This window comes from Chlorocebus sabaeus, chromosome 1 (genome assembly GCF_047675955.1).
Source record: "Chlorocebus sabaeus isolate Y175 chromosome 1, mChlSab1.0.hap1, whole genome shotgun sequence".
Lineage (NCBI taxonomy): Eukaryota > Metazoa > Chordata > Mammalia > Primates > Cercopithecidae > Chlorocebus > Chlorocebus sabaeus.
The window spans coordinates 45,758,759-45,783,334 of record NC_132904.1 but is presented as its reverse complement, the minus strand read 5'-3'; the positions used below and the strand labels follow the sequence as shown (position 1 = coordinate 45,783,334).

The 24,576-nt window shown below is 40.5% G+C and overlaps 1 protein-coding gene across 1 annotated transcript; it reads right to left on the bottom strand.

Moving 5' to 3' along the window:
* Positions 1–4,048: 4,048 nt before the first annotated feature.
* Positions 4,049–10,024, bottom strand: MRGPRX2 (MAS related GPR family member X2). The gene is made up of 2 exons (XM_008004515.3): positions 9,910–10,024; positions 4,049–6,026 (listed from the first exon to the last, which is right to left on the bottom strand). Exon 2 carries the CDS (start codon positions 5,999–6,001, stop codon positions 5,009–5,011), a length of 993 nt encoding a protein of 330 aa, XP_008002706.3. The 5' UTR covers positions 6,002–6,026; positions 9,910–10,024; the 3' UTR covers positions 4,049–5,008.
* Between the last annotated feature and the right edge of the window lie 14,552 nt (positions 10,025–24,576).

Here is a 24,576-nt window from a genome sequence, read left to right as displayed (position 1 = left end):
CTTGCAGTGAGTGGAGATCGCACCACTGCACTCCAGCCTGGGCGACAGAGCCAGACTCCATCTCAAAAAAAAACAACAACAACAACAAAAAAACAAATACTGTATGATCCCACTTACATGTGAAATGTAAAAACGTCAGTCTCAGAGTAGAAAGTTGGTATCCAGGGGCTAGAGAGGGACAGAGAAATGGAAAAGGGAAGATGATTATCAAAGGGTACAAAGTTGCAGTTAAACTGGAGAAATAAGTTTTTGTGATCCATTGCATTACATTGTGACCACAATTGATAACAATGAATTATGTATTTCAACATTGCTATAAGAATAGATTTTTTGCTATTCTTATCAAACTACCAATGACATTCTTCATAGAACTAGAAAAAACTGTTTAAAAATTCATGTAGAACCAAAAAAGAGCCAGAATAGCCAAGGCAATCCTAAGCAAAAAGAACAAAGCTGGAGGAATCACATTACCTGACTTCAAACTATACTACAAGGTTACAGTAACGAAAACAGCATGATACTGGTACAAAAACAAGCACATAGACCAATGGAACAGAATAGACAGCCCAGAAATAAGGCCATACATCTACAACCCATCTGATCTTTGACAAAGCTGACCAAAACAAGTGATGGGGAAAAGACTTCCTATTCAATAAATGGTGCTGGGATTACTGACTAGCCATATGCAAAATATTGAAGCTAGACCCCTTTCTTATACCACATACAAAAATCAACTCAAGATGAATTAAAGACTTAAGTGTAAAACACAAAACTATAAAAACGCTGGAAGACAGCCTAGGCAATACTATCCTGGACCTAGGAACGGGCAAAGATTTCATGACAAAGACACCAAAAGCAATTGCAACAAAAGCAACAATTTACAAATGGAATCTAATTAAGCTTTTGCACAGGAAAAGAAACTATTAACAGAGTAAACAGACAACCTACAAAATGGGAGACAATATTTGCAAATTATCTGACAAAGGTCTAATATCCAGTTTCTGTTAAAAACTTAGACATGTTTACAAGAGAGAAACAACCTCATTAAAAGTGGGCAAAGGACACTTACAGATACTTCTCAAAAGAAGACATACATGCTGCCAACAAGCATATGAAAAAAGCTCAATATCACTGATCATTAAGGAAATTGAAATCAAAACCATAATGGGATACCATCTCACACCAGTCAGAATGGCTACTATTAAAAAGTCAAAAAAGAACAGATGCTAGCGAGGTTGCAGAGAAACGAAAATACTTGTACACTGTTGGTGGGAGTGTAAATTAGTTCAATCATTGTGGAAAGCAATATGGTGATTCCTCAAAGAGCTAAAAGCAGAACTACCATTCAGCTGAGCAGTCCCATTACTGGGTATATACCCAGGGGAATGTAAAGCATTGTATCATAAAGACACATGCATGTAAATGTTCACTGCAGCACTATTCACAACAGCAAAGGCATAGAATCAACCTAAGTGCCCATCAATGAGATTGAATAAAGAAAATGTGGTACATATACACCATGGAATACTATGCAGCCATAAAAAGAATGAGGTCATGTCTTTTGTGGGAACGTGAATTAAGCTGGAGGCTATCATCCTTAGCAAATGAACACAGGAACATATAACCAAATACCACATGTTCTCACTTACAAGTGAAAGCTAAATGATGAGAACTTATGAACATAAAGAAGGAAACAAGAGATATCAGGGTCTACTTGATGGGAAGTGGGAGGTGGGAGGGGAGCAGAAAAGATAACTATTGGGTACCCGGCTTAATACCTGGGTGATGAAATAATTTATACAGCAAATCCCCATGACACATGTTTACCGATGTACCAAACGTTCACAGGTACCCCCAAACCTAAAATAAAAGTTTTTAAAAATGAGGAACATATGCACCATGGAATACTATTCAACCATAAAAAAGAATGAGATCATGTCTTTGGTGGGAACATGGATGGAGCTGGAGACTATTATCCTCAGCAAACTAATTCAGGAACAGAAAACCAAATGCCACATGCTCTCACTTATATATGGGAGCTAAATGATGAGAACTCACAACACAAAGAAAGGAACAACACCACTGGGGTCTACTCGAGGGCACTGGGTGGAAGGAGGGAGAGGATCAGAAAAGATAGCTATTGGATACTGAGCTTAATACCTTGGTGTTGAAACAATCTGTACAATAAACCCCCACAACATGAGTTTATCTATGTAACAAACCTTCACATGTACCCCCCGAACCTAAAATAAAAGGTTTTTTTTTTTTTTAAAGAAGAAGAAGAGATTCATCCATGTGCAGTGGCTTATGCCTATAATCCCAGCACTTTGAGAGGCTGAGGCAGGTGGAGCACTTGAGGCCAGGAGTTCAAGACCAGCCAGGTCAACAAGGTGAAACCCCATCTCTAAAAATTTTTAACAATTAGCCGGGCATGGTAGTGCACACCTGTAATCCCAGCTACTTGGGAGGCTGAGGCATGAGAATCACTTGAACCCAGGAGGCAGAAGTTGCAGTGAACCAAGATTGTGCCACCGCATTCCAGCCTGGGTGACAGAGTGAGACTATGTCTCAAAAAAAAAAAAAAAATAGATGTTAAAATTTATTTTTATTTTTATTTTAAGTTGTGGGGTACATGTGCAGGATATGCAGGTTTGTTATATAGATAAATGTGTGCCATGGTGGTTTGTGTACCTATCAACCCATCACCTAGGTATTAAGCCCAGCATGCATTACTTAGTTTTCCTAATGCTCTCCCTCCCCCCACCCCACTCCACCCCCCAACAGACCCCAGTGTGTGTTCTTCACCTCCCTGTATTCACGTATTCTCATTGTTCAGTTCCCACTTATAAGTGAGAACATGCAGTGTTTGGTTTAAAGAATAAATTTTTAACCTTCACATTACACACACACAAATAAGTTGGTAAGGTGATGGATATGTTAATTAGTTTGATTTAGTCTTTCTACAAGGTATAAATAGATCAAAACATCACATAGTGCCCCATAAATACACTATGTTATTTGTTAATTAAAAATAAATGTTATGTTATGTAATTGTTAATTAAAAATAAATAAATATGTAAAAATGAATAGGCATACCACCAGCTGGATAAGCATAATACACATAACCACCAAAGAAATCATTCAGCATATGAAAAAATGTATACAAATTAATAATGAAAAACACAAATACTTAATAAAAATAGGCAAAACTTAAGCAGACACTGCCAAAAAAAAGAGTAGCTAAAAACACATAAAAGATGCTCAATTTAATAAGTCGTTATGGAAATTAAAACAGAATTAGATACTACTTAACACTCATTACAATGACTAAAATTCAAACACTGGCAAAACCATGTTTGTTGGGAGCATGTGGAGCAACTGGAGCTCTCATACATTGCTGGTGAGTATGTGAAACGGTACAACCATTTTAGAAAATAGCTTGATAATTTCTTATAGAGTTAAACATACATCTTTCCATCATTCTGCAATTTCATTCCAGGTTGTCTATACAAGAGAAATGAAAACATATATCTACAAAAAGACTTGAATAAGAATGCTTACAGCCGCTTTATTTAAAATAGCCAAAAAATTCATAAAACATCACACGTGTCTGTCAATATGAAAATAGCTACACCATAGTACACTCACACAATTAAATAGTACTCAGCTTTATGAAAGGAACAAACTACTGATATATGAGATGCAATAACATAGGTAAATCTTGAAAATATTATGTTGCGTGTAAGAGCCAGAAACAAAAAATACACATATTATGATTCTAAAAAGATACAGTTAAAGGTCAGGCAAAACTAATACTTGTTGATGGAAATAGAAACAATGGTTGCCTCTAGGGGCAGGAGGAATGACTGGGAGGAGCACAGGGGAACTTTCAGAGATAATGAAAATATTTTGTCTTGAATAAAGTTTGGGTCACATAGGTGTATTCATTTAACAAAACTCATTAAGCTGTACATTTATGATCTGTGCATATCATTCTCTTAATAATACCTCAATTAAAAATAATAAAAACTTATTAAAAGATGCAGCATTTACAATTAGTATTTGATTTTGTGGAACACATAACTTTTAAAAATATGTGCAATTTAATTAATAAAATATATGCTCTGAGCTCTTTGGAATAAAAGGTAAATCTGACATAGAGCCTGTCCTCCAAGAACATAGAGTCTATAAGACCATTGGAAACTTCCAGGACGAATTAGAGAGCCCCCGGAGAGGGAGGATTAGGGCGAAGGCAAAGGGGAAGGGATGGGAAGGCGTGTAGCTGGGATTTTAAGGGATGGCATGTGAAAGGAAACCACAGGAAGACAGTCTACCTCAAACTTTAAATATGTGTTGACATTGATTTATCTAATTATAAAACTTAATTTCATGTTTGCAAAATTCAAAAGTAGTGAAAGCAATAAATTTAGACAGTTACTCAGATCTGGTAAAAAAAAACTTTTCAGAGGTTTAAAATAAAAATTAACCAGTTTGTTCATTTATTAAGCCATTTATTCAACAAAGATTTATTAAGCTAGGGGCATATTCTAAGGTCTACCAAAATGAAAGACAGCTGCTCTTTTGGAGCTAGATTTAAATTTAATTCTAATTTTGTTGAGACAGGAATTGTATGGAAGAGAAAAAGAAACTTATTAAATATATAACATTCTTTGAGTCCCTATCAAGTGCAGTGACCAAAGAAATGTAGACCTTTTCTGCATTGCTTTCAGCCTTCTGTCAAAGGTAGGATTCATTAAAAGTGGGAACAGTTCTGGACCCCAGAGTTGGCAAAGCTCTCATGGGGATGTGGTGGAGGCCGGTGAGTAAGGCAGTTCCAGAGACAGTGCACTTAGTGTTTGTTTCGTAGGCACAGTCTCACTTAATCCTCACAAGGACTATCTTAACTGTTTTAAGATCAGGGCTGAGAAAGTTTAGCAAATCAGACAGACAGGGGCAAAGTTGCCTCTCAAAGCCACATATATCTGATGGAAGTAGAGGCTGTCCATCTCTACACCAGACTGCTTCTGGACATCTCCAGGGTGCCCTGACTGAAGCATCCTTCACTGTGATCCACCTCAGCAGTGTCCTGCAGAGCCCTCTGGAGAGCCAGCTTGAGGATCGGCTGCCGGAGCCGCCACTGCTTCCTAAAGGAGCCCACGAAGAAGTAAATGATGGGGTTGGCACTGCTGTTTAAAGATGACAGGACAACTGAAACTGGATGAATGTGACAAAATAACACATCAGAATTCTTCCAGATCCATAATATTAGGAACCACTGAATGCCTAAGGGCAGGCCGCAGAGGAGGAAGATCAGCACGGCGAGCAGGATGGTCAGGTACAGCCTGGTCAGTGGCAGACCCCGGGAGCCACAGAGGATCCTGACCAGCAGGGCCAGGCTGGATCCACAGAGAACTACAAATAAAAACATCAGCCACGCTGCTGTGATGAAATCAAATGTCTGACACCAATCAGAGTCACCATCACTAAGTAAGTAGCCACAGAACTTCCCTTCCAAGATGCTCAGCAGCAGGGACAGGGCCCAGAGCAGGACACACATGACCGCTGACAGGTTTCTGGGGCGGCGGCAGCGGTACCAGATGGGCCACAGGACGGACAGGCAGCGCTCGGTGCTGATGGCGCTCAGCATGCTCAGGCCTGCAAGGTAGGCACAGGTCATCACAGTGGTGAAGAAGCTAGGGAAATTGATGGAGATGGAACCGAAGAAGTTAATGAGGTATGCCAGGCAACTTGTCATCTGGAAGCAGAGGAAGAGGAAGTCGGCCCCGGCCAGGCTGAGGATGTAGACAGAGAAGGCGTTCCTGCGCATGCGGAAGCCCAGGAGCCAGAGCACAAACGCGTTTCCTACCAGCCCTACCAGGGCAATGAAGAGGATCAGGAAGACCGAGATCAGGGTCTCCTTGCCACAAAGCAGAGGAAGGGCTTGATCATTTCCATTCATTGTTGTACTTTCGGTTCCCCAGGCCGGGGTGGTTGGATCCATGCTCAGAAAACCTCCACTGGCGCCCCTGGGAACAAAAACAAGACTTGAACACCTGCTGCATGTTCACTGATTGTCATGACCAGCCTGTTATGTAGTAATTACCTCCCCTGTTTTACAGGAGAGGAAATCAGAGGCTTGAAGAGATTAAGTCATTTATTAAAGGCCAGGGAGTTCTAGCACCTGGATTCAAACTCATTTCTTGCTGACTCTAAATCCTGGGCTCTTTCTATTACAAGATAGATCCTCTACTGATATGGGAATATTCTAAGGCCCAAACACCCGCACTCACTGTCACCATGTCATGTCTTCTAGAGGCAGGAGGAGAAAAGTCTAGGCAGAATATGTGGGACAGCAAGAGACAGGACTCTGAGTTCAGCATCCTTTTTATCCTGGCATACAGATTTCCTCTCAGGGGCCAGAAGAAATGACCCAGGCCATGACCCATGGCCACCCTTAATGACTGAGAGGGGTTCATCAACAGTTAGAATGGAGATCATGATTTAGGGTCATAAAGGAGATGTGACTTCTTGCTAGGACAGGTCTGAGGATGGCCAGGCCTGTCAGGCTAGAAATGGCTCAGTGGGTCAGCTTTATGAAAACAGGAAGAATTTTTCTCTTATCCATTTCTGTGTCCTCAGTGCCTACTTCAATGTGAAGGCATAGTGGAGAGTCAAGAAGTTTTTACCACATATGAATGAATGAATGAATGAATGCATGCATGCATGCATGGGGAGCCAAGAGTAGTTGAAAATTTGGGCTAAATGGAACACCAACATTTTAAAATGAAATTAGTCACTAAAAAACACACATGTAAAGAAATGAAGAAAACATCACTCCTCATGTTTCCTGCTGGGAAAGCTCTGGTGTATTTGAAGGGATTGCTTCTGCCTGCACAGACAGTGAATAATGGCCACTGTCATATCTTCAGTCCAGGAAGGGCTAGTATATGGCTTTTGCTCAGCACCCAAAAGAGTTTTAACTTCCAGTTTATGGAAAGGATTCAAGGTTTATCTGAATTTCTCTGTATCTTGGAGGAAAAGGGGGCAGTTTGGGAAAAGGAGAGAGAGGCGGCAATTCAGAGTGTCTAGTGTCTAGAGGTGACTAGAGGGTGTTGAGGTATGAATACATGTAAGGGGGGGGACCCATTATTTCCCCCAGATGATTTTGAGCTTTCTTTGCGAATTAAAGCATTTGTGAAAAAGGATCATTTGGGGAAGGGAGTGGGAAATTAGGAAAAAAGAACCACGTCTACACTGTGCAGGGCTTTGGGGGAAAAGCCAGCTGCCTATGTCAATTACACTTGGGAAGGAGCCCTTACTCACAGTGGAGTGAACAATAGCAGCTGGCTGAGTGCTCCTCAGGTATAGCCTCTTTAAATCCTCTTCAGAGCCCGGAGAAGTCAGTACTATTATTAGTCACATTTTACAGATAAGTAGATTAAAGCACAAATATATTGAGTACTATGCTCCAGGTCTCACAAACAAGTGGTAGAGCCTGCATTTGAACCCACAGATCTGTGTCAGAGGGCTTGTTCTTAACCAGCCTTGCAGCCCCATTGCAAGGGTTCAGTGCCGACTACACATGAAGAAAGGATGAAAAGCAACAAGTAATGCTCATATCAAATCCAAAATGGAATGTCAAAATTGCAGTTTTTTCAAGCCTAGATTAAGCAACTTTAAGAAACAGGAAGAGAAATTAATCAAATAAGGAGAAGAGATGAGAATAGAAGCCAACTGAGAATAAGCAACTGAGAATAAGCAACTGAATGCAAGAGCTCTTTCTTGCTTCAGAAAAACAGCTGTCAATCACTCCACACTGCAGACAACTCTCATGGGTTGGAGGCCTCAAAGGGGAAAGTGAATGAGTCCTCCATGGGGGTACAGAATTGGCATCAAGGACTGAATGTATCCATCACATGCTGTCTTAGTTCCTGTAGCCCTGGTTGGCCTGATGAGGATATGGAGGAAAACCACTTCTGTTGTCGTCCCTCAGTGCAGGTTGGCCTTTTTATTCGTGGCACTGAACACAGTTTGCACCTGTATTTTTAAGTGTATGTCTGTTTTTTCTTTTATCTCCCTCATTAAACTCAACATTTTTGTTGTGGTTGTTCACTATTACATCCCCAGCCTCCAGCACATGTCCCTTGGAGGCCATCTATTGTAATATGCTCTTGTAACAAAGAAAGAAAGACAGGCTTAATGTGTACAAAACAGTTTCCTGAATCCCATGGTGAAAAGCAGGTCCAATACCAACTCCAGTCTCCTGGGGCCCTGTCCTGGGTTTATTTCTGTTCCATGCCTACATCATTCACTATTTGTGAGGCAGTCTTGAGAAAAGTCTCCATTTGAGCACAGATGCTAAAAGAGAATCAGGGGCTATAGAGACTGCTAGTTGCCCCAAAAGCCATTCTCCTTTTCTCACACATAATAATTCTGAAGCTTAAATCAGAAAAAGGTCCATTCCTCAGCTTCCCTTTATGCTGATGGCACCATGTAACCATATGTGATGGTCAAGGGGAGGTGAGAGAAAGTGATAAAACCAGCTCCTCCTGTACTCTTTCTTTCTTTCTCTTCTCTCAGGCTGGAATGCTGCTGCGTTTGGGAGCCAGGTAGGACCACGAGGGTAAGGGTACCTCTTTAGGGATGGGGAAATAGAAATTGGAAGGAGCCTTGATGTTTGATGTCTTGGAGTCGTCAGCCCAAATCTAATAAACATTCTTTTTGATTATCACTATAATAGGTTTCTTTTTAAAGAAGCCAAAATCATAAACTTAAATTACTTATATCTGTGTATTTATACCTGGGAGTACCTATGTATTCCCAATCCCTTTTTTTCCAACCACATTCCATTCTCAAGGCATTTATGATGATGGTGAGAGACTAGTCCAAAGAAGTGACACTAGATGGGAAGGTCAAACAATTAAAAAAAAAAAAAAAAAAAAAAGGGAAGTGATAGAATGAGAAATTGATTCAATCACATTAATAGAGAAAGTCTCCGGAAATACAAACTGAGAAGAGGCTATGGGAAGAAATAGATTTTTCCTATTTGCCATTAGGATCTCATGTCCACCCTTCTCTACCTGCCTTTGCATCCTGGGAGGAAACATGTCTATGCCTCATCAATGGGCTACCTGGCACTCAGGCTCCAAAGGGACACCTTGACAGGAGATTGAAGGGTGATTTTTAAAAAATTTCCTGGCTCTCTCCCTGCTCCATGAAGGGCTGTGAGTTGGCAGTGGCGGTGTTCTTCTACCTAAGGACATAGCCCTGTCTGGTGGCCCTTTCCTGTAGCCGCAGCTACAGTTACAGTTACAGCTACCACTACAGTACATTCTGAATTCTCAGAACTTCTCTTTCTCCTTATCACTTCAGACCTAGCAATGGTAACAGCCCTCCACTATCACTTGCCTTTGAGGGCTTCAACATTCTTTAAATATTTCCTTAATCCCTATTCACACCTTTGTAAACAGTCTCTTCACTAAACTCTTCCAAACTACCCCTTTAGAGTGTGTGATGTGTGTTTTCTGCTGAGACAATGACAGATATGAAGAAAAAACCTTTTGAATAACAAGAAAATCGGTGCAACCTAAGGTTATTAATAACAATTTAGCTTAGGGAGGAAATGCCTTCATCCTACCCTGCCCCTAAATTGAAATTAGCAAATTTTTTCTCTCCATAGTTGCAGATTTGAATGGTTGAAGAAAAGGGGAGAATATAGGTAGATAGAACAGAAGTGGGACGAATCTCTGCCTGACCCCATTCGGATCTCCCACCGTCTAAGCTGCCAGCATCCAAAGCTCCCTCAAAGGAGCTTCCTGTCTCCTTTTCCTGATGAATTCATCAGGATGTGGACCAAGGTAAAAACCAAAACTGCCTTTGAAAGAAGATGGTTCTTGAACAAACTCTTACCTTAACACCCTTCTTTCTACTGGAGTTGGTGAGTTGAGAAGTGCTTTCCTGGGACTGGCAAACAGCTGAGGATGGGGAGATGCCTGCAGGAGCTGGAGTGAAAACTGATGACTAAGTAAAGCTTATCAAGACGCTCAACAACCCTGTGATTTCCTGTGCAGAGGGTGCTGGAAAATAAGAGTACGACACATGAAACCACATGAGATGTTTCTCAGCATTTGCCCTGACTCCAATCACTTCTCTTGGTTTCTCCCCTACCCTCTCCAGCCCCACTTCCTGCAAGGAATCACTATCCTGAAGTCTTTTGTTGCCCACAATGAGCCTCTGCAGGAAGCAGATCAATCAAGCAACATGAGCTTTCATAGCTAAAGAATAGTCTGCCCTCTTCTGGTTGGCATTCAAGGCCCTGGGGCTCACTTGATCTTTTAAAATCAGGTTTATTTCAAATGACACTAAGGTGTATAAAATGAAATGTAAAGTCTCTCCAAGTCTCATTCCCCAAAAGCAACCACTGCATACTGTTTCCATTCTTTTTTTAAAAAAGCTTTGCATAATAAAACAATGTTTCTATTTTTGATTAATCAATGTTAACAACTGGATATATTGAGTCTCCTTATAAATACAGGGGACTTAGCACATCACATGCACCATCTGTCACGTTTCTCCCTCTACATCATGATATTTATTAGCTAGATTATTTTTAGATCATCTAGAGTCAACCAATATTTTCAGCCTTATCTCCTATGACTTCCTTTCATGTGCCTATGCTGCAGCCAAATTGAGTTATAAGTAACAATTATGAAGCATTTAAGACAATCAGAAGAAACTATTCACTCATTTATTGATTCATTCAACACTGTTTATTGTTTGCCTATGATATGCCAGGTACCGTTGCAGGCAATGAAGACACAATGATGAACACCATACAAGATCATGCCCCTTTGCATTCCAGAGCAGCTGGGTGACCTCAGACAGGGAACATGTGTTGATTGAAGAGAGTTCTGAGACTCAGCATTTTCTTGTATTATACTCTGGTGCAGTGGGCAAAGCATGCATTTGTCCCCAGAAATCTGCTCTCCTCACGAGTAACACCAGGACCTTAGTAAGCTTTAACCTCTGTTACTGTCTAACCTACGATGCTCTATTATTTTATTTTGATTCTGTTTCCCTCCAACAAATGATACACTTATTATTGTTTTAAATAGTCAGTGTTTGTACAGGTTTATCCACATAATCACCAATGCTTTTGCTCATCCTCCCATTTTACATCTCATATCTTCCATTTCTCAAAACACATTCTTCAGGAGTTCCTCTTGTGAGAGTCTCTGCATGGTAAATGCCTCCTTTTATCTGTCTGAAAATGTAATTGTTTCACCCTCATCTTCTAAAGATGGTTTTTCCACTCATGACATTGTAGGGTGATAGTTACTTTCTTCCAGCACACTGAAGATCCACCTTCCGACTGCCAGTATTACTGCTGTGGCCATCAGTATGGTTACTGTTGCAGCCTTCAGTCAGGTTGCCATTCACTTGTGGTGATCTCCTTTTTTTGTCTCTAAGAGCTTTTATTTTTCTCTGCTATGGTACAGTCTCACCAAAATGTATCTAGTGACTCTTTTTCAAATCTTGTTTGGGATTTGTGGAGTTTCTGAGATTTTACAATTATCATTTAACATTTTTAGACAATTTAATGCTATAATCTCTTAAAATATTACATAACAGTGAAGAACACAAGACCAGGCTACTTGGCATTTCTCCTATGTGACCTTAGCTAAATTTTCTAACTCTTGTGTTTGTTTCCTCATCGGTAAAATGGGATAACATTATTAGTCTATAGGTTTGCTGTGAAGATTAATAATTTAATGTATATAAATGATTTACAATAGGAGCACCTAGTAAGTACTATATAATTATTACCTCTTATGATCACTTTTAGTATTATCTCTTTCTGGAAGTCTAATTCAACATATGTTAGACCTCTTCTTCTATCATCCTTATTTCTTAACCTCTTCCTTATGTCTCATCTCTTTGTCTCTAAGGCTGCTTTCTGGGTAATTTCTTCAGATATATCTTACAGTTAACGAGATTCTTTCCATTCTGTCTAATCATCTGTTTAATCTATCCACTGAAGTTTAAATCCAATTTCTATATTACTGATTTCTAGAAGTTCTATTTGATGTTTTAAAAATTATACTTTAAGTTCTGGGATACATGTGCAGACATGCAGGTTTGTTACCTATGTATACACATGCCATGGTGGTTTGCGACACCCATCAACCCGTTATCTACATTAAGTATTTCTCCTAGTGCTATCCCTCTCCTCACTCCCCACTCCACAACAGGCATGGGTGTGTGATGTTCCCCTCCCTGTATCCATATGTTCTCATTGTTCAGCTACCACATATGAGTGAGAACATGTGGTGTTTGGTTTTCTGTTACTGTGTTAGTTTGCTGAAAATGGTGCTTTCCAGTTTCATCCATGTCTCTGCAAAGAACATGAACTCAGCCTTTTTTATGGCTGCATAGTATTCCATGGTGTATATGTACCACATTTTCTTTATCCAATCTATCATTGATGGGCATTTGGGTTGGTTCCAGGTCTTTGCTATTGTGAATAGTGCTGCAACAAACATACGTGTGCATGTGCCTTTATAGTAGAATGATTTATAATCCTTTGGTTATACACCCAGTAATGGGATTGCTGGGTCAAATGATATTTCTGGTTCTAGATCCTTGAGGAACAGCCACACTGTCTTCCACAATGGTTGAACTAGTTTACAGTCCCACCAACAGTGTAAAAGCATTCCTATTTCTCTACATCCTCTCCAGCACCTGTTGTTTCCTGACTTTTTAATGATAGCCATTCTAACTGGTGTGAGGTAGTATTTCATTGGGTTTTAATTTGCATTTCTCTAATGATCAGTGATGATGAGCATTTTTTCATGTTTGTTGGCTGCATAAATGTCTTCTTTTGAGAAGTGTCTGTTCATATTCTTCACCCACTTTTTGATGGGTTGTTAATTTTTTCCTCGTAAATTTAAGTTTCTTGTAAATTCTGGATATTAGCCCTTTGTCAGATGGATAGACTGCAAAAATTTTCTCCCATTCCTTAGGTTGCCTGTTCACTCTGATAATAGTTTCTTTTGCTGTGCAGAAGCTCTTTAGTTTAATTAGATCCCATTTGTCAATTTTGGCTTTTGTTGCATTGCTTTTGTTGTTTTAGTCATGAAGTGTTTGTGCATGCCTATGTCCTGAATGGTATTGCCTAGGTTTTCTTCTAGGTTTTTTATGGTTTTAGGTCTTACATTTAAGCCTTTAATCCATTTAGAGTTAATTTTTGTATAAGGTGTAAGGAAGGGGTCCAGTTTCAGTTTTCTGCATATGGCTAGCCAGTTTTCCCAACACCATTTATTAAATAGGGAATCATTTCCCCATTGCTTGTTTTTGTCAGGTTTGTCAAAGATCAGATGGTTGTACATGTGTGGCATTATTTCTGAGGTCTCTGTTCTGTTCCACTGGTCTATATATCTATTTTAGTACCAGTACCATGTTGTTTTGGTTACTGTAGCCTTGTAATATAGTTTGAGGTCAGGTAGCATGATGTCTCCAGCTTTGTTCTTTTTGCTTAGGATTGTCTTGGCTATACAAGCTCTTTTTTGTTTCCATATGAAATTTAAAGTACTTTTATCTACTTCTGTGAAGAAAGTCAATGGTAGCTTGATGTGGATAGCATTAAATCTATAAATTGCTTTGGGCAGTATGGACATTTTCACAATATTGATTCTTCCTATCCATGAGCCTGGAATTTTTTCCATTTTTTTGTGTCCTCTCTTATTTCCTTGGGCAGTGGCTTGTAGTTCTCCTTGAAGAGGTCCTTCACATCTTTTGTAAGTTGTATTCCTAGGTATTTTATTCTCTTTATAGCAATTGTAAATGGGAGTTAGTTCATGATTTGGCTCTCTGTCTGTTATTGGTGTATAGGAATGCTTGTGATTTCTGTACATTGGTTTTGTATCCTGAGACTTGTACAAGTTGCTTATCGGCTTAAGGAGATTTTGGGCTGAGACGATGGGGTTTTCTGAACATATAATCATGTCATCTGTAAACAGAGACAATTTGACTTCCTTTCCTCCTATTTGAATACCCCTTATTTCTTTCTCTTGTCTGATTTCCCTGGGCAGAACTTCCAATACTGTGTTGAATAGGAGTGGTGAGAGAGGGCATCCTTGTCTTGTGGCATTTTTTAAAGGGAATGCTTCCAGCTTTTCCCATCCAGTGTGATATTTGCTGTGGGTTTGTCAAAAATAGCTCTTATGATTTTGAGATACGTCCCATCAATACCTAGTTTATTGAGACTTTTTAGCATGAAGGGGTGTTGAATTTTATCAAAGGCCTTTTCTGCATCTATTGAGATAATCGTGGTTTTTGTCACTGGTTCTACTTATGCAATGGATTACGTTTACTGATTTGTGTATGTTGAGCCAGCTTCACATCCCAGGGATGAAGCCGAGTTGATCATGGTGGATAAGTTTTTGGACGTGCTGCTGTATTCGGTTTGCCAGTGTTTTATTGAGGATTTTCACTTTGATGTTAATCAGGGATATTGGCCTGAAACTTTCTTTTTCTTTTTCTTTTTGTCTCTGCAAGGTTTTGGTATCAGGATAAGGCTGGCCTCATAAAATGAATTAGGGAGGAGTCCCTCTTTTTCTATTGATTGGAATAGTTTCAGAAGGAATGGTTTTAGCTCCTCTTTGTACCTCTGGTAGAATTTGGCTGTGAATCCGTCTAGTCCTGGGCTTTTTTTGGTTGGTAGGCTATTACTGCCTCAATTTCAGAAGTTGTTATTGGTTTATTCAGGGACTCAACTTCTTCCTGGTTTAGTCTTGGGAGGGTGTATGTGTCCAGGAATTTATGCACTTCTTCCAGATTTTCTAGTTTATTTGCATAGAGGTGTTAATAGTACTGTCTGATGGTAGTTTGTATTTCTGTGGGCTCAGTGGTGATATTATTATGTCTTTTTGATTATTCTCTTTTTTCTTCTTTATTAGTCTCGCTAGTGGGCTATGTATTTTGTTAATCTTTTCCCAAAACCAGCTCCTGGATTTATTGATTTTTTGAAGGGTTTTTCATGTCTCTATCTCCTTCACTTCTGCTCTGATCTTAATTATTTCTTGTCTTCTGCTAGCTTTTCAATTTGTTTGCTTTTGCTTTTCTAGTTCTTGTAATTGTGATGTTAGGGTGTCGATTTTAGATCTTTCCTGCTTTCTCCTGTGGGCATTTAGTGCTATAAATTTATCTCTAAACACTGCTTTAGCTGTGTCCCAGAGATTCTGGTATGTTCTGTCTTTGTTCTTATTGGTTTCAAATAACTTATTTATTTCTGCCTTAATTTTGTTATTTACCCAGTAGTCATTCAGGAGCAAGTTGTTCAGTTTCCAAGTAGTTGTGTGGTTCTGAGTGAGTTTTTAAATCATGAGTTCTAATTTGATTGCACTGCGGTTTGAGAGACAGTTATTATTTCCGTTCTTTTGCATTTGTTGAAAAGTGTTTTACTCCCAATTATGTGGTCAATTTTAGAATAAGTGCAATGTGGTGCTGAGAAGAATGTATATTCTGTTGATTTGGGGTGGAGAGTTCTGGAGATGTCTATTAGGTCCATTTGGTCTGGAGCTGAGTTCAAGTCCTGAATATCTTTGTTAATTTTCTGTCTCGTTGATCTATCTATTACTGACAGTGGGGTGTTAAGGTCTCCCACTATTATTGTGTGGGAGTCTAAGTCTCCTTATAAGTCTTAAGAACTTGCTTTATGAATCTGGGTGCTCCCATATTGGGTGCATACATATTTAGGATAGTGAGCTCTTCTTGTTGCATTGATCCCTTTACCATTATGTAATGGCCTTCTTTATCTCTTTTGATCTTTGTTGGTTTAAAGTCTGTTTCATCAGTGACTAAGATTGCAATCCCTCCTTTTTTTTTTTTTTTTTTTTTTTGCTTTCCATTTGCTTGGTAAATATTCCTCCGCCCCTTTATTTTGAGCCTATGTGTGTCTTTGCACATGAGATGGGTCTCCTGAATATAGCACACCGATTGTTCTTAACTCTTTACCTAATTTACCAGTCTGTGTCTTTTAATTGGGGGCATTTAGCGCATTTACATTTAAGGATAATCTATTTGATATTTTGTTTTTCAACTTTCTTAGTCATTTTTTCATTTCTTGATGCTGGTTTGTATTGTCAATTCTTTCTTTTATGTCTTTAATCCTATTAAGCATGGCAATATTATAATTACCTGATAATTCTAGTGCTAAAGTCTATGTGTATCTGACTTTACTGTCTGTGATTTCTTCTGGCACTTTTATGTGGTGCTTTATTTTTATAGGTTTGTGATTTTTGACTATGAGTTGCCACTTTCCTTGGGAGTTTATTTGTGGAAATTCTTTAAGGCCTGAATTGTAGCTGAGTTCGTTTAGAGAGATCTTGTGTTTTCTTTTTCTGATTGACTGGAGGAACTCCGCAGCGCAGTGTGCTTTCATATATCAGGTTGGACTCAGAAACCCCATTTGTCTTTTGAAATTTTAGGAAGACCACAGGTTGTATGAATTTGGATCACACTGTGATACTGACTTACGGTTATAAATTCTCAAGAAAAGCTTTATGTTTTGTTTTGGTTTGGTTTTTGTTTTGTTTTGTTTTGTTTTTGTCCCAGAGCCAAGTGTGCATCAGGCAGTTTCTTGGCAGTTGTATTTCTCGTGAATGAGAATACACTAAAGTTTCGGTCTTTTGAAGTCCTGCATTTTCATGAGGTTTTCCTGTTAAACTTCCCACCATGAGTTGTTCTAAACTCTTTCATTCCTTTTAGGCTTGTAGCCATAATACGAAGTGAGAATCTCCTTCTGAGAGGAAAAGATAACCATTTAGGAAATGAAGTGATCAGGTCTGTGCTTCAGAAAAGTCTTATCAGACTGCTTAGTGTACAAGATACAGAATATAGATGAAAGCATAAATCACTGGTTATACTTCTACACAGAAACAGCTGCATAAATACTTTAGTATATGCATATAAAATATACTATTGATATTGTTTTATAATATGTGGTTTATTTCTAATTTGATAATTAATGATTGTGGGACCTCCAACATAAATGACAACTCTTTTGATCTCAGTTCCCCATCTGTAACATGGGATGCCTTACAATTGTGATGAATCTGAAACTAAGAGAACCCTGGAGCCTATGGAGGTTTCTCTCATCCAAGTGCCAAAGGTAGTAGAGACCTCAAATAGGCCTCTCTCTGAGGCCAAACTTGGGTTCCAGGGTGACTCTCATCTTTTAGATCCTTAGTGACTTCCAGAGTTTTCATAACTGTGATGAAGTCATCAACCTAGGCCCCTCTCCATGGCTTACAATGTGATATTTCAATATATGTATACAATGTATAATGATCAAATCGGGTTTATTAACATATCCATCACCACAAACATTTAGCATTTCTTTGTATTGGGAATATCCAAAATATACTCTTCTAGCTATTTAAAAATATACAGTAAATTGTCATTAATTATAATCACCCTACAATGCCGTAGAACTCTAGAACTTATTTCTCCTATGTAGCTGTAATTTTGTATCTGTTAACCAAAATTAGGCTATCTACCTGTCCATCCTTCCCAGCTTCTAGTAACCTCTATTCTACTCTCTATTTCTATGACATCAACTTTTTTAGCTTTCACATGTGTGAAAACATATGGTATCTGTCCTTCTGTGCCTGAATTATTCCACTTAAAATAATATCCTCCAGACTCATCCATGTTGCTGCAAATGACAAGATTCGTTCTTTCTTGTGGCTGAATAGTACTCCCTTGTGTATATGTACCACATTGTCTTTATCCATTTGTCTGTTGATGGACAGTTTGAGTCTGTATCTTGGCTATTGTGAATAGTGCTGCACTAAGCATGAGAGTGCAGACATCTCTCCACATACTGATTTCCTTCCCTTCGGGTATAAATCCAGTAGTGGGATTGCTGGATCATGTGGTAGTTTGATTTGTAGCTTTCTGAGGAAGCGCCATACTATTTTCCATAATGGCTGCACTAATTTCCATTCTCACCAACTGGGTATAAGAGTTCTCTTTCTCTGCATCCCCACCAGCATTTATTTACTTTTTGTCTTTTTGATATCAATCATTCTAACTGTATTAAGATGATATTGTAGTTTTGATTTGCATTTCTCTGACAATTAGTGATTTTGAGCATGTTTTTTCATATACCTGTTGTCTATTCCTGTGTGTTCTTTTAAGAGACGTCTATTCAGCTCATTTGCTCATTTTTAAATTGGATTGTTGGTGGGTGTTTTTGTTTGGTTGGTTGGTTTTTGCTTTTGAATTGTTTGAGTTCCTTGTATATTCCAGATAGTACTCCCTTGTTGAATAAATAGTTTGCAAATGTTTTCTCCTATTCTGCTAGTTGTCTCTTCACTCTGATGATTGTTTCCTTCAATGTGCAGGAATTTTGTAGTTTGATACAATCCTATTTGTCTAGTTTTGCTTTTGATTCGTGTGCTTTTGAGGTCCTCTTCACAAAGTCTTTGCCCACACAATGTTCTGATACAGTGTTTTTGTTTTCTTCCAATAGTTTTGTAGTTTCAGGTCTTATATTTGAGTCATTAATTCTTTCAGAGTTGACTTTTGTATATAAGAGATAGGGATCTAGTTTAATTCTTCTGCATGTGGATATCCAGTGTTTCCAGCACCATACTATTAATATTTGTTCTCTTAATGGTGTCCCATAAGTCTTATAGGCTTTCTTCACTATTTTTCATTCTTTTTTTTTTCTCAGACTGGATAATTTCAAATGATCTATCTTTGAATTTAGAGTGCTTTCTTCTGCTTGATCAAGTCTGTTGTTCAATTTCTCTATTATATTATTTATTTTATTCATTGAATTATTCAGCTTCAGGATTTATTTTTGAAAATAATATCTACCTTTTGTTAAATTTCTCATTCATATCATGAATTGTTTTCCTGATTTTGCTAAATTATCTATCTGCATTTTTTTGAATCTCACTGAGTTTCCTTAAAATCATTATTTTCAACTCCTTTTCCAGAAATTTTTAAATTTCATTTTTGGCAGGATCTGTTACTAGAGAGTTATTGTATTCCTTTAGTGGTGTCATATTTCCTTGCTTGTTTATGTTTCTTCTGTCTCTGCATGATGTTTCTTGTATCTGTGCATCTTATAGAACATCTATCTCTTCTAAACTTCTAGAATCGTCTTTGTAGAGAAAGACTTTCACCAGCAGTTTGGTCTTAGTGTGCTGGTTGGTAAGGACAATTCTGTTTTTGGGTAAGTTGAGTGATATAATCTCTATGCAGCTTCCTCAGCTGTATTCATTATTGGTTCATTGAATAACTGTGGGTGCCTCAGTGACTTAGGTTGTAGAAGTTTGTGGCGGTGGCAGTAGTGGTGGAGGTTGTTAAAGTCTTCATGGGCGAGGGCTTTTGGGGTTCTCTTATTCTTATTTCCCCCACTATGTGGAGACTTAACTGAGAGAATCCCTCTTAGTATCAGGTCAGACATGGCCTACATGCAGCTGCAGTGGTACTAGGTTCCAGGTGAAGGTGCTTAGAGCATTTGTGGGGCTGGGGTCCTAGACTCAGGGTACCACAAACCTATTGTGTCACGTGGGTCTTGTGGTGCAGTTTTGCTGTCTGTGTTTATTGGATGTAGGTTGTCCAGAGAGCCATGATATGGGACACTGAGGCACCATTAGCAGTTTGGGCTCAGGGGGCTGGGTTGTAGCTGCAATTCTACTTCTGGGGGCCAGGGCAAAGAACTGATCTGACTCAGGAGAAGAAGGAGGGCTCTGGAGGTTTGGGCCCGGGAAGCAGAATATGGCTGCAATTCAGGAACCTGAGACAATAGGGCTTGGTGGCAACTCAGGCATCAGGGATGCAGCACCATGTGGTGACTCTAGATCCTGCGGATGGTGAGGTGTGTTTTAGATTCTGTGAGGCCCGGTACAATGGCAGCAAGGATCCTAAAATGGCAGATCACAACTGTGGTCTTGGCCCTGCAGGGCAAGGAGCAGCACAGCAAAGACTCCACTTCCTGGGGAGTGAGGTCTGACACTTAACTTTTTGCAATACTCATTGTGTGACCTTTAAGAAGCTCCTTAACTTTCCTGGATCTCTATTACTCATTCCTAAAATAGGACTATTCCTGTAGTTCTCCAAGGGTGTTTTGAGGGTCATTTGGTTAACTTTTGAACGCTTCATAAATGAAGGTATTGATTAGTTCTGAGTCTTCTGCATAATAACTGTTTGATATTGAATAAACCATTTTCCCTCTCAGATCCCCAATTTTGAAATCTGTTAAATAAGTATAAGATATGCCTTATAGAAGTATTGAATTAAATTGTAAATTAAACAATATACTGCAACTGGTACAATGCCTAGCTTATAGATGCTCGATAAATAGTATCTGTTATTCTAGTTCAAATTTCACTGTCGTTTCGAGTTAAATTTAGAGCTTCAACTTCATCAATATTTTACTGTTATAAACTTTAGTGAGGAATTTTTTTTAGGGATTCTGAAGCAGGGAGCAACAAAGAGCAAGCTCTTAACATTTTGGCTTCTGGTTACTGAAATATTTAACATCGCATCGGATTCAGAAGGGATAGAAATGTAACATTACCACATTACGCCACTAGGTGGTAGTCAAGGATCATTGCTTTGTTAGTATGCGGTAACCCTTGACTGGCCAGCAGGGGGCGCATGTCAATGACATTGCTGGAAAAAGCCTGGGATCTCAAGCCCACAAGTATTTGTGCGTGGTGTGTGTGCATGCGCGCAAGAGGGAATGGGGAGGGAGGGCAAGGACAGAGGGAGGGGACAAGAGGATGAATCCAAGTGAGAGGAATGCCCTGTGAAGTTTGGGAACCGGTCTCTACCCATTTCTTTTTTCTCTTTTCTCTTCTTCTCTTCTTTTTTTTTTTTTTTTTTTTTGGACAACGTTTCCCCCGGCACCCAGGCTGAAGTACAGTGGCAGGATCATAGCTCGTATCTCCAAACTCCTGGGCTCAAGCTGTCCTCCCACCTCAGCCTCCCAAGTAGCCAAGATTACCCATCCCAATTTAAAGTAGAGCAATGAAGGGGACCCATGTAATTTTTGCAACCTGAGCATTCATGGATGGCAGCATGTACAGCAGCTGCTGCGAGCGTCTATTAAATCAACCACTGAAATGCTGGTCTCAAATCCTGATCTACTAAGTCTATGAATCCTAGTTAGGGTTACTAATTTAATCTTATTAACTGTCATGTTGCTTAGCCTCACCAGTCAGTCCTTGGCTTCCTCATCAGTAAGTGGCTGTTGTGAGGTATTTAGGGTGCACACAGGAGTGATTAGCACATGCTTAAAGCTCTGTGATGTCAGAACGAGCTTTCTGTCATCGTCAGGACCATCGTTATTATTTCACCGACTTTCCCAGTCTTCCACAGGGTCTCTGAAACTTGCTCCTAAAATCCCAGTCCTCAAGGCTAGCAGGGTCTGAAACTGCTCAGCACATGCCCGCCACGTTAGGCTGTGGGGCAGGGCAGGGCAGTGGCCTGAGGACAGCAGATGGAAGCACTGGGTAAAGACGCGGTGCCTGCACCTGCTGCTCTGCGATGGAGGGAGGGATGCCCCAGGTTCCCTTCTGTTCCTGCTTCTCTGTTAGAGTGGATATCTCATGTGACCATGGGCTGGAGACTGGAAAGCCCTATAATGATGGAAAGGGTTATTACCTCTGGTATAATTCTCTCATTTCTTGGGAAACAAAAAGAGTAAGACTTACTGCCCATTAGATCTCAGTAACAACAACTTATCTCCACGTCTTTCTGACTTTCAGGGAGCCCTAGTGACCTTCATGTCACCCTCTTCTCCCCAGGTTCCTTCAGGCCTGGCTGCCATCTGGCAAGGCCAGTCCGTCTGGTTTTCCCGGGCTTCCCTGCCAGTGTTTGACCAGGGTGGGCCAGGGCGAGGCTGTGGGGACCAGCTGCCAGGGGTGGGCAGGGTGTGTCTGACTCCACGGTAGAGGGTTGGGCAGTCGGGGAAGAGGGCAGAGGGTGGAGCTCTGAGTCAGCGAAAACTTGGATCCAGTGAAGGCCTATAGCTCAGGAGGCTGAGGGCGACTTCCTGAAGGCTGGGCTGGTCTCAGGCTTTGCTTGCTGGATTGAGGAGACCTGTGGGGCCTCTGTGTCCAGCCCAACTTTAGAAAATCAGTGTGGGGGAGCCAAGCTTACCCCAATCCATAGATAACTGCAGTTTGGAGTTATGCTTTGAAAGAATGAAGGGAAGGGCTTGTGTTCAGAATATAAGGATCCAAACAGTGCGAGCCGTTTCTCACATTCCCCTCCAGTGCTAACCTGCTCAGCCTCCAAGCCCATGTTTCACAGGCCTCCGTGCTCTGCACTCCTCTCTCCTCTCTGCCTTCTGGAGTCCCCTTTAATGTCAGGCCCCAGAAGACTCCCCTTTTGGGGTATAAGCCAGCTCCTAGGGCACTCCCCTCATCTGAACTCTGTAGCTGCTGCACCTGTCTCCTCTGTTCCTCTAGGCTGAAAGCTCCCTGAGAGCAGGGCCTATGTTATTCATTCATGGATTCACTCATCCATTTCTTCAATGAATATTGACTGTGCACTCCTTGTTACTTGATAGGCCTTGTTTTAGGTGCTGGAACTGGCACACTGAGTGAGGTCTGAAATTCAGCTCCTGACTCCTGGCCCAGTGCTCCTCCCAACAGATTCCCATCCCCACCTACCTCACCCAGAGCCCAGCCTCCAGGAGGTAGGTCAGGGAAGCAGTGCCCAGAGCCCCACCTTCCCCTCAGAGTCCTGATAGGATATTGCCTGCAGCATTTTCCAGCAGGCACAAAGGGCTGAGAGGTACATCTTTGCAGTTTTCTTCTTCCCCTAGGACATTCTGGAAACCAGAGGGATATGCATTACCCTTTCCTTCCTTTTGCAGGGTTGCGACAGAGACCAGGGCCACACTTACTGAGCCTAGGGAGAACCCTGGTTCAGACACTGCAGGCTACATGACCTCAGATGACTCCTGTAACCCCTTTAAGCCTTGGTTTTCTCATCTCTAAAAAGGTGATAGCGATACAGGAACTAGAAATAAATTATTTAGGCAGATAGTGAGGGTAAGAGAGTCCTCAGTAAGATTTCCTTTTAATAAAAAGCAGCCCCTAACTCATTTCTTTTCTAACAGAAAGCAGCCTGAAAAATCAAGCCATAAGCATAGATAAGCAAGCTAAAAGCTTACATAGGTAAATACTGGTAGCTGTGCCAATAGAAAAGGGGTATCTGGAAGCCAGGTATATTCAACATGGAGGTTTCCTCTTCCCTTTTCTTTGTCACCACATGTGCAGTAAAAAGCAGGCTGCATGGCACCAGCCAGGTAGAAACCCCATCTGCATAATAAAAGATTAGGATGGGATGACCAGCTTCTTTGCATGCTATGCAAACAGCACACCCGGTTCGGCCAATCTCTCATGCCCTGTGTCAGTCAGACACTCTCTCCTCAAGCTCGTCTATAAAATGCCCCCATGCATTTCACCATGGGACCGGAACACCCACCCCGGAGCCCCTCTCTCTGCAGGAGAGAGGTTTTCTCTTTTCTCTTTCTTTCGCCTATTAAACCTCTCTCTTAAACTCACTCCTTGTGTGTGTCCACGTCCTCGATTTCCTTGGCATGAGGCAATGAACCTTGGGTATTGCCCCAGACAAATGACACTGCTTCGATACCAAGAGTATCTTCTCCCTAAAGTGTTTTGAGAATTCTTCAATTCTGTGCCTTCAGTAAATGGTAGCTCCTGTCCTCCCTGCCCCCACCCCACAAGCCTGAGGACTGAAGTCAACTCCCATCCATGGCAAATCAGGCTCCAACTTAGCAGACTCGGAGCTATAGAAAGTCCCATCTCCCTCTTTTGGCACTCAGCCCTAGCGAGAGTAACAACAATAATGGTTATTATAACAATATTGATCTTTTTGATAGCACTTGCTTTGTGCCAGGCACTGTTGTAAGCACTTTACATTTATTAACTCATTTACTCTTTGGTACAATCATATGAAGTGGTATCATTATCATCCCCCTTTTTTCAGATAATGAAACCTAGAGAGGTTAAGCAACTTACCCAAGATCACACAGCTGATAAGTAACCATTATAAATCAAGAGACATGGCCGGGCACGGTGGTTCATGCCTGTAATCCCAGCACTTTGGAAGGCCAAGGCAGGTGGATCACCTGAGGTCAGGAGTTTGAGACCAGCCTGGACAACATGGTGAAACCCCGTCTCTACTAAAAATACAAAAATTAGCCAGGCATGGTGGCGCATGCCTGTAATCCCAGCTACTCAGGAGGCTGAGGCAGGAGAATTGCTTGAACCCGGCAGGCGGAGGTTGCAGTGAGCCAAGATCGCACCATTGCACTCCAGCCTAGGTGACAGAGCGAAATTCTGTCTCAAACAAACGAACAAACAAAACAAAACAACAACAACAACAACAACAAAACCCGAAATAAAGAGCCATTCTGGACAGTTGTCAGGCTACATTTGCATGCAGTTGGTTGCCACATCAATGGCCAAGGTCAAAAGTGAGTTAAGAATATATGAACTGGGGCATAAATGATGTGAACAC